Raw genomic sequence first — 11,302 nt, 5'->3', positions numbered from 1 at the left:
ACACACTCACATAGCAGGTGCAGTGCAACAGTTTAAAGTAGCTGTAAAATGTAACATATTCATTTAAAAATATATATTTTGCTTGCGAGAGCTTGTTTTCTGAAACCGTACAGCCTCATTATGGTTCGCTGAACTTGCCGGGAATTTCACTTCTGCATTTCAACATTTTCGATCGGTTTAAATCATTTGCACAGGTGTAATTTTGTAAACAAATGGTATCTGTTCTTTTACCATTGAAACTAACAGGGAATTTACCGTTATGATTTTATGATAGCTATCTGCACCGTTTATGTTCTCTTAATTTAAAAATATGTATTATTGTACAGATCAGGTAACACCCGACAAGGTACGCTCGTTCGAAAAAGCCGCCTCCGCCAGTGGGAGCGCACTACGTCATATCCCGGGAAGCAGGAAAACAATGGGAGGCCTCTGGGACCGTAGCTCTTCTTTTGCGCACGCGCAAGGGATGAACCGCAGAGGGAACTGTGACACTTGTCCCAGAACGGGAGAGACAGAGAGTGAGAAAAGGTTTACCGAGGGAGGCCCTCGCCAGGACGCGCGCGCGGAGGCAGGCCGGTGCGCGCGCACAGCACGAGGCCGCCACGGGATCCCTCCCACTGGACTCTGGCAGGGGCGGGCGCGCGCTCCAGCTGGTCCCAGATCCGGGCATTGTCAGAGCCCGACTGTGTGCGCGAGGGCGGTCATGGAGGGCCGCGGGGAGACGCTCTAGGGGGACGAGGGCCACCGCCAGCATGAGCACCTCCGCAGCCAGCCCTGGCTCCGCGCCCCCGGGGCCGCTGCCCTGCCGCTTCGCCCACTACTTCGTCATCTGCGGAACCGACGCCGACTGCGGGCTGGAGCCCGACGAGCTGTCGGGTAAGAGACGGAGGGGGGACCCGAAGAGGGCGGTGGGTCTAGGGGCGCTGCTTTGTGAGTGGGATGAGCCATAGCAGCAGGGACATGGGAGGGAGACCGAATCATGGAAGAATATCGGTCAGAATGTGGTATAATCCATACTTTGACCGGAAACCCAGGCTCCACAAACTGAGAAGCTCTGTCAGGGCGAGACATCCAGGGATGCTTAACATGGGGAGATGAGCGGTTTATGTGTGCGGTGGAGGATTATATGCAGCGTGACCGGGGGACAACGTGTATGAGTGTTTCATTATGTAATAGCTGTAAAGTCTAGAAAACTGGTGGGATGATACTGGGTAAAGATAGAGGTGCTCATAGGCTATGGAAAAGTGAAGCCGTAGGTATGTGCGGGAGGGGTGTAATATTCTTTAGGTGTTGATGGATTCGGTATTTGATGTGACTGTATGTGTGTATGTATCTATGTGTGTATATATGCATGTATGTGTGTACACAGGGGGAAAGTTCGCGTTGAAAGCGCGCATGTGAGTGCTGGAAAATATAAGCACGACAGGTAGGGTGTACTTGAAAAACATAAATGCGGGCAGTTCTGACTTGGGATGCATGTGCAAAGTAGATGGGCATGTCACGTGTTGAGAGATATATGGATTGAATGGCCTTCATCGAATCCGTGTGGCCGTGGGTATGTGTATGAGCTGAGCTTGTGTGTCCATTGTTGGCAAACTGACCGAAATGTGTGGAGCGCAGAGAATGTGTGCAGTCAGATGAGGTGATTGCGGGAGGTGAAGTGAGGTATAGACATGCAGCCTCTAGGGCTATAGATAATGTGGGACACACCTGTTGGGATGTTATGAGATGGCCTTGGAAGATTGTCTCCAGGATTTTGGGTTAACACGTTCTGTAGCTTTGGTTTCGAGGGTGATGCCATTGTCTCCGGTTGTGGTGTCGTCAGGTTTTTAAACGTTTACGTATGTATTCGCATCACCGTGCTGTTCCTAATAGTAATGCCACTGACGCTCAATGTGCCTTCACATTTTCAGCTCGAACAGCTGTCCTTGCGCACTGTACTCTCTGTATTGATTTGTAGCGTGTCTGCTGATGCACGTTACATTCTTAATTGCTATTAACCCAAGCAGAACTGCGTGAGCTCAAAAGCATGGAATTGTAAACAATGCAAGACTCTGCGTTGTGTGGGCCGACGCTTGGCTATTCTGATGCACTACCGCCCTCCATGCCGCTCTATTGCCTTTATACCTGCTGGTTGGTGTCTTGCTCTGAGTAAACGGTAGAATTTGAATACACAGCGTGACCATGTTCAAACCTGGAATTTTCATTTTTACAGGATACATTAACAACGGAGTGGCAGTGCATGTGGAGAGCTACCACACTGAACCTCCAACCTCCATTACTTTCTGCACTCCATTTTTTCCAGTGCTGCATTTCACACGTACATACAATAGACCTCCCACAAACCAGTCAAATGCAAAGATGCTTAGCGTCCTTTAGAATAGCGGCACGTGGTTGTACCAAACATCCCACTTGTTTGAGAACATCATTAAAAGAGTGGGATTGTTGTGGGGAAAAGATAGTGACGTAAATCACTATCCACTACCCAGTGCAACTGTTTCTTCAGACAGTACGAACTTTTTGTTTGTATGGTGCATATTTTTGTAGAGGAAACTTTAGTCAATTTTGTGTTTTTTAGCCGTCATCACCGTGGGGTGGCTCGGCTCTCATTGTTAACCAAAATGGTGAAACCGTAAATTACAGAATAGGGTTGGCTAAATAAGGAGTGGCAAGATGTCCACACGATGAAACGTGGACACCTGGCATCTAGTGATGCCTATATTTTTTGTATAACATTTTATCAATGCATTATTGTTCTGTGGGTTAATCTTAGAAGTTATTTCTCGAATGAAATGCACATTTATGTCCTGTCCATTCACATTTATTCTTTTTGGGGATTGCTTGACATTTTTGTCAGAATGTGAGCACATGACGTTATCCAGCAAGAAGTTGGGCGTTTACTAAAATGACAAACGACCATTCACTGCTTATAGTGTAGAAACAACACATTCTAAACATTATTTATGATCCTTTACATCCCTGTGTGCAGTAAACATTGGGTAGTCCATGTTCGTTTGTGAATGCCTCTTTCTGTTACATGTTTTTGGAAAAGTAGAACATGCGGCCTCTTATTTTGTACCAAAGTTAAGTTTGTTGTGATCTGTTTGAGGATTTAATTTCGAATCCTTCCTTTTATATGCGGAACATAAATTGAGCATTTGAAAGGGTACCGTCAGTTGACGAGCCCCCATTCTGGTGACTGGAAAGTACATCTTATTTGTGACTTGAGACCAGGGGTGGCTAGTAGGGAAAATAATTTGCCACTACATTTGTGATCCCAATATTGCGATGATCTCAGGGAGGCACATACAACTAGTTGAATTAGGCAATATACGCTGCTGCCTAGACTTTATCCTTTTAATTTGATTGCACCGAGTTCTACGTCCTCTTGAACTTTACCGATATACCGAGTTCCCTTTGACGGTGGTCTTGACTTAGAGCACTAACAAATCAGCTTTACGTCACTGGAAAGACTGGCAACCTTTTACAGGCTGCACATTTGTCACGAGAGACGTGCCTAGATTTATTTTTCGTGTTAAGTTTGTCTTACGATTTCGAAATATTGCAGTTATATTAATTTGATTTTCATTTACTATCTGTATGACTTACGTCAAGTTCGACAGATTTGCATACATTAATTGAAGACGTTTTCCAGAGGCTTATTGCTAGTCCCAATATTTCTTACAAAAGTGACATATTACAAAAGGGCTTTTTACCTGTTGAAAACATATTCTTTCCCTAAAACATGGGCAATCGCAAATATTTTCCAGGTGCCAAAAAGTATTATCTGTGGTTGACTAAGGGCTGCACTGATACCAGCAGGACAGAGGGCTGGAGTTTGTGAGGGAGGTGTAAGGAGGGCACAGGTGAATCAAAATATATACATATATAGGGAGTGGATCGTTATTTGTGGAGTTATTTTGAGGGTTTCTTTCCGTACTGCCATCTAAGTTAAACTGCTACTCTAGAAGAGCCATCAATTTGATATTACTGTGCTATGCCCTATCCCTCTAACACGCCCTGGAGTAAGCCACCTCTGCTTGCTTTATATTACCTTTGGCTCATCAAGTGTACAAAGGAAGTAACATGGTTATTGAATTGGAAGAAACAGAATCTTAGGCCTCACAATCTCCTTATGTCTTTAGTCTCTCATTGATAAACACTAGGAGTGCTTAGAAAGCGTCTCTGTTGAGGTAGCAGGTGCTATAAAAAATCCTTGCCAAAGATCTCCTCCTTAAAGTATTCAATTTACTGAGGCGAACCAGACACAAACATCGAACCTCCTTCGCTAGAAGTGACAGTGGGAACGTTTTAGACATGGCACTAGGACATTTGACGTTTAACCCTGGGTTTACTGCTTTGCCAAAATATACTGATTGTCAACTCTATATTTAAAGTATGGGCAGGTTCTACAGCCCACTTGCTTTTCTTAGGTCAGAGTAGTTTCTGAGTTTTGCATCAGAATGAGTCGAGCCTCAGTTGTGGACACTGTGGAGCCAGAAGGCATGTATTTAATAAAGCCCGACCTCCCCTTGAGATAGATTGTGTCATCTTGGGTGATCACGTTCTGAACAGCTTTTTCTCCTGTCCTTTTTAACAGAGATAGGGAAAACGTAAACTACACACTAGTAGTAAGTATATGATAAGAAAGCAGGACTGTAACCCAGCAATCATTTGATTTTTACTCATTTGGGGCTGTAGAGACACCCAGGCTCTAATCCACTTTAGACCACTCACTAAAATACAGCATAGTGAGAACATTATGCATCTTGAAACAGTCCTGCAAAGTGGTGTTGGTACTTCTGTTTCACCATATTGTTTGATAGCCAAATCACACATTTTCCCGTGCCTTCATTATATGACAAAGATGTGTGAGCCACTGAAGGTTTGATCAAGCACAAGCCAGAGGCCTGACTCTGGCTCAGCTCGAAGTTATTTCTCTTGGTTTCTCGAGACCAGAAAATAAGCCAAGCCTTACTGTGGCTTCTATTTGCCACCCACGCTCCAACCTCTTGCACAAAGGATTAAACGCAAAGTATCAACTTTTGATGTAAACAAGAACAGGAAAGAGATACCCACATAGTAGCTGAATTGAAAAATGTGAAACCACAATACTTGGAATGAATCCTGGTTTCCCCACTTGACCAAATTGTGTGATCCTAGGCAACTGGTTTATTTAACTTTGCCTTCTTTTTCTGCATTGTGTTATATAACAGCACATGGAAATACATGAGTTGAGAACGTGTGCAGTACAAAACATTTTGTGTTTCATCTAATAAACTATAATGTTGTTCCATGTATAACAGCAACCTAGGCCACCCAGACCATGCACATGACAACTGACTTGCCTCTTGGTTTACAAATAGTATTGTTGTTAGGACATGGAGGAGGTATGAGTGTTTTTAAGGTTATGTTTGAAAACTATCACTTTTAACAAATGCCTCTCAGTACATAATAAAATCTGATTTACTAAGAGACTTTATAATATTTTTTACGTTTGCTGCACAATGTTTTTTAAATTGAAGGTATTTATAAAGATTAGTGGTGCAGGACACCTTCTTTGCTTCTTTTCCTAAATAAATGCTTGTCCATTTTACAAGTTTCTGAATGTTAGTACTAGATCAAGTAAACAGTAGTGCAGTGCTGATGTTCACCAGGGGGCCCCATTTAAAGGGGGCATGCCGCTCCAGCCGTACTTTAAGTATTTCTGCTTTAAAATAGCACTCTATATGGATGGGACTGGATAGCATGCTCTGTCTTTGACACAAGTTGTCAGATGCCAGTGAAAAAATCTTCACAATCTTTATATTCTTGGTCTCTTATGAAAATATTTATGTTTAGCTGTCAATTTGAAAATTAATTTACTGCTAATAACTATTGTGCACAGTGCTTTTAGCAAAATAAAAATCACTGAACATCTTTGACATGATGTGGGCCAACTGCTGTATCTCTTGTTAGGCCACAGCTGTCTGGTTTGCTGAATACATCTTGTGGACATTCAGAAAGCTGAGCTAGAAATACATTCTGTGCATTGCTTGCCATTGGCTTTGTGTTTTTTAACTCATATTTTCTTGCTTTCCATTTGCTAACTTTGTTTTAGGCTCTCCAGCTTGAGCTCATACCTTCCCTTCCCCAAACCTTATTTACAGTCTCCTTCTGAGTGCTCCTTTTCTGTAAATAGGCATGTACATCTTGTTCTTATCTCATCACATTTGCTGTGCATTGAAAGACCGAGGTAAAATGTGAGGCACTGTCTTCTGATGGCGCTTGTTTAATTTCCTTTTTCTGACTTAAAGTGAGAGGATTTATGTGACAATCTTGCTGAATACTGGGGGTAGGAAAGAAGTGTTTTCTTGTAGCACACAACAACATTTAAATGAACTGTGTGATCCCAATAGTGTAATGATCTGCGGCAGCTACATACAACTAATTCCATAAGGCAAAATACATTGCTGTCTGGACTTTATCCCTTCATTTTGATTGCACCAAGTTCTACGTCTTCTGGAACCTTACCAACGTACTGAGTTCCCTTTGACTGTGGTCTTGGCTTAGAGCACTAACAAATGTGCAAATATAATGGTAATTTCAATTGAAAATGTGTTTTCGGTAATGGCAGTGTGCTGCCACACCATGAATACTCCACTTTGCACAACGGCACTCTATGCTACTTCATACTACACCTTTTTACTGTACCCTATACCACTCTACGCCAATGCACACTTTGCCACTGCACTCTACACCATTTTAGTTTAGGCCACACCAATCTATTCAGCACAACTCCAAAACGACGTCACTGTACTCTGCGCCACTCTGCAGTCTATGCCAATACACTCTACACCAATGCACTTTACTCTGTAACACTCAACTCTATACCCCTGAGCTCTACGCCAATCCACTGTACGCTACTCTAATCTTCACTGCACTCTAAGCCACTTTACTCTGTCATTTCACTCTGCCATTCACTCTACCCTGCACCGCTCCACTCTGCCACATCACTCGCCTCTGAAACAATCTACTCTGTGCCCCTCGCCACTCTACTCCACTCTGTGCCACTCCATTCTGCGCCACTCTACTCTTAACCATTGCACTCTACATGAATGGACTCTACTCAGCTGCTCTCTTGCTGCACTCTGCCACTACACTCTACTCTGCATCCCTGTACTCTAATCTGGCGGGGGCAGTGAACTCTGCTCCCCTTGTAGAGTTTGCAGAGCTTTCCCACTCCGCGCTCCTCTTAGAACGCTGAGTTCTGAAAAACTCCACGTAGTGGAGTAGAGTTTTTTTTCCTTGTTCGTGCTCGTCAGCATTGAGTTGATGAGCGTGAGCAAGGAAAATCTTACTGAAGACAATCTCCTGGCGAGATTTGTCAATGCGGGCGGCCACAGATGGTTGTCACTGCTCGCATTGAGAAACCTTCCGTTTGCGTTGAGGTAGATGCTGCTCGAGCAGAAAATCAACTTGAGTGGCAGAAAAGAAGCAGTGCCCCCTTACACTGCGCAAGAAGCTGTTCACTGTTCTTTCAGCACAGGACAAATACATGACACTAAAAAGAAGCGCAAACAGCACGACCTTACGTATTCCGCTGCTTGTGTAACTCCCCGTAGTGCAGCAGAATTTTTTGGGCACTTTGCAGAGCTCCGTGTAGCACAACTCCACAAACTCCATCCGGGCCTACTCTACGCCACTGTTCTCTATGCCACTCTACTCCCCTCTATAACACTGCAGTCTTGATACTCTACTCCGCAACACTGCACTCTCCACCACCGAGTACTGTGCCACTCTACTGTGCACCACTGCACTCTACGCCACTGCATTCTGCCACTCGACTCTACTCTGCATCACTCCACTCTGCTCCACTTCACATCATTGCACTCCACACCACTGCACTCTGTGCCACTCGACCGAGCAGCAGAACCGCTGGTGTACAGCATGATTAAAACACATTGGCTTTGCCAATAGCTTTTGCACAGGTGTGACCTATTTGCTTTGTCAATGCTCGTTTTTTAAGACCCTTGATTTGCAGTTTCTGTTGGCAACACGCACATCTTTCTCAGTTTTAGTGTACATAAGCTTTGCACCAACAACTTTTCTTGATTGCTTTCGGAGAACTCAAGTGAGTACTTACAGGGTAAAATTGTATAGAAACTAATTTAGTCTTGTATGAAAAAGGTAGTGCTTAAAACATTTGGAAAGGAATCTGTTTTTGACTCAAAATGCTAATTTATCTCTTTCTCAGTGCTACTCAAAAAACGGGTTCGCAATTGGGGGCACTTGTATTCTGTTTCTTTCCAAACTAAAACTGCTGCCATTTTTAGGTTGATCACGCAAGCGCATTGACCTGTTGTAACTATTGTGGGGTTTTAACCACGCCCACTTCCACTCGTTCATGGGCTTTCCTTTAAAAAAATCTTTTGTTACCATTGGTAAATGATTTACGGTTCCTTGGGGTGGTTTTGATACCGCCTTGCACTCTGCCCCGTTACATGGATAATAGCACAATTGCCGATATGTTTGACTGTGAGCGAACTTCTTTTTCCTTTTGTGTCTCTCCTTCTCATCATGCTTATAGGGGCCATGGCGCTTTGAATCGGCTCGCTTATGTCAACTGTTTTACTTTTCATTTTCAACGTATGTGGCAAGAAAAGTCCAGTTAGGAGTTTAAAACACAAGAAGCTCTAACTGGAGCAAATGCAAGACCCACTGCACTGCAAATGCTTGTTCTGTTTCACCATCTTCCTGTAGGTTGGCTACCCTACAGAAATGGTAAAAACTCAGCGGAGCGGGAGCCTCTTGGGAGAATGCATACTACATCAGCTAATATCAGCTAAACCTGCCCAATTCTTCTATGCTTTGAGTATTACTAGGAGAAACATTTAAACTTTCTTTTTCTACATTCTGGACCGCCTATGTCACTTTTCCTATACTTGCTCATCAACTAGATGTGTGCCTGAACTGGTGGAGGATTATGACCAGCACAGTTTACAGTGCAGCCTGATGGCAGCACTGACATTCAGAATCCAGGCGTAGCATTCTGTGACTCATGCTCAAATGCTGCAGAGCTTTCTCTAGTATGCAGAGAATTTGGTGCCTCGAGGCTGACGCCTCGCATCTGCAGTTAGTATTGCAAGAAGTCATGAGCATTGAATATCTTTGCTCGTAGTTACTTTATGCGACTGTTTTAAAAGACCTTAATTGTCTTTAAAGGCAAATAGCACTGTAAAAGCCTAGTGTTCTCAATTACCTAACCCCGTCCGTTTATGAGCTAGGTGGAATTCACGGTCTTTGCTGTTTGAGTTTGTAGGGGCATGCATCTTGTCTTTTGGCTATAACCAAACCGGTATCATAAATTAACTGCACATTTGAATGGTAGGGTAATGGGTAAGGCTTCCCCTACAAGCAGTGGAGCAAAAGAAGAGTTGATCCTGACTGCTTAATATGCATGAGCCGATTTGCCGACCGGTTTCAGGGATGGATGAGTGAAACTGAGATATTAAGTACTGCGGCACCCAATTCCCAAATTAGGTTTTGAAGCAAGACTTGTACGCATGTAAACTTACTCACAAGTTTGTCGTAGAGTTCTCACTGATAGCTTAGTCAAAAATAATTACAGTAAGAATGCAGAACATTGTTGAAACGTTTGTGCCTTCATTCTGACGTGGGAACCTCTTGTCACATTGCAAGGGACTGTGCAGTATACAGTTTATCATGGAGAGTGTATTTAATAAAGTCTTTGTTGAAGCCTAACTTGATCACATCGCCCTCTCCAACAGTGTCACTCCTCAGTCATACATGTGTTATAGTTGTCAGGCATTGATTGCTTCAGTGGCTGAAACCACACTGCCATGGATCTTGTAATCTCATAGTTTCATGGCATTCAGCTGATCTTGCAGTCCGTTTTAATGCTTCCCACGATCGAGGTCAGTTTTTTTTGTCCCCTTAAATACCTTCCATCATTGCAATAATATAGGTGTATCTGCAGTTCTCTATTTCCCAGTTTCACATACCCTTTTAGTGAACACTTAAGCATGGTTGTCTTTTGTGCTTCCAATACCTCTAAAATCCCTCAGTTTACTATATTATAATCCCATTTGGCCACGTTTCTATCTGTTTACCAGCATCTGAGGTAACGCAACAGTAGAGAATAGGCCGTTTGACAGTGTATGAAGAAGATATTCTGTTATGTTTGTATTTCATTTTTGTGATAATAGCTGTTTGTATACGTTTATATAGCAATGTGCAACCTGAAATACTTCCCTATAAAAATATTAAACTGGGTATGCCATAACATTAGCTGGTGGGAAAGTAAGTTTGGTATACAACTAAATAGAGCTGTTGGTTTCTATAGGTATTGAAACTTAACAGCATCTTATCTGGATGCTATTTGCAAAGAGCCAGCACACAGATTCAATAAGTATCGCGTTTAACTCGGTCAACAACACTAGATGGAAGCTCGCCTCAGACAGAAGGCTGTGACTCTTTGTGACCAGTCTAATGTAATGTTACTTGGAACAAAAGCTAATGTTTTTACCACGGTCTACTCGGGGACAGCGTAGTTTGTGCAGAATAATCGCCCAAGCACAATTGTTTCCTTATTTTCTAAGATGCACACGACATTTTTGACAACTTGTCATGAACAGCAAAAGGAACGTGTATCACTCTAAAACATAAGCATCACTCTATGGAGAGGAACTTTCCCCAGTATTCTATCACCTACAAAGACACCTGTAAACTTTAGCTCGTAAGAAAGTCTTAAATAGATAGAAAAAGAACTGAGTACAACAACAGAATGTTTGGGAAGTGGTTCATGAGACACAAGGCATACAGAGGATTACAATTGGATCAATTATGTCCGTTTATCTGTGAGGTTCCCGGGTCCAAAATCTGAGCACCAAGCATACTATTTCAGCATTTCGCCCTCAAGGTACAGGGGCTGATCAGTCTAAGGCTAAACCTGTTAGGTGATATGTGGTTAAAGACTCATAACTCATTAATTCAGAGTAAAGCTTAATAAATTGATGTCCAGCAAAGTTTAATTATCTTGTGTCCAGACAGTGCTTTGTCGTAATAAAGGATAACCAATTTATTTTGAACAAACTAACTCGAAACGTAAAAATACCTGACTGTACCAATATTACATATGGGAAAATTACAGTATTTCACAGTGTTTGGGCATTCTACCTATTGCTATGATAACGAGGGATTCGCTCCTTATCTCTATATACTGATGTGCTCTTCTTAGTTATGGTTAGGCCGGTGAGAATTGGAATCTGGATATTGCCATTCTCATTTGTGCCAGGGAGTT

General features: G+C 42.9%; 1 protein-coding gene across 4 annotated transcripts in view; it reads left to right on the top strand.

Annotated features, from left to right (window-relative positions):
* The first annotated feature begins 461 nt into the window (after positions 1 to 461).
* The window catches only part of DENND5B (DENN domain containing 5B), a 517,562-nt gene continuing 506,721 nt past the window's right edge, over positions 462 to 11,302 (top strand). The window contains exon 1 of one of the 4 annotated variants that reach the window (XM_069228198.1): positions 462 to 876. In XM_069228198.1, coding sequence (XP_069084299.1) covers positions 753 to 876 — 124 coding nt within the window. In that variant the 5' untranslated portion in view covers positions 462 to 752. The remainder of the gene's footprint in view (positions 877 to 11,302) is intronic. The other 3 variants (XM_069228199.1, XM_069228197.1, XM_069228196.1) reach the window with 3 other exon arrangements.

Source organism: Pleurodeles waltl, chromosome 4_1 (genome assembly GCF_031143425.1).
Source record: "Pleurodeles waltl isolate 20211129_DDA chromosome 4_1, aPleWal1.hap1.20221129, whole genome shotgun sequence".
NCBI classification, from domain to species: domain Eukaryota; kingdom Metazoa; phylum Chordata; class Amphibia; order Caudata; family Salamandridae; genus Pleurodeles; species Pleurodeles waltl.
This window is presented reverse-complemented; position numbering and strand designations above follow the sequence as displayed.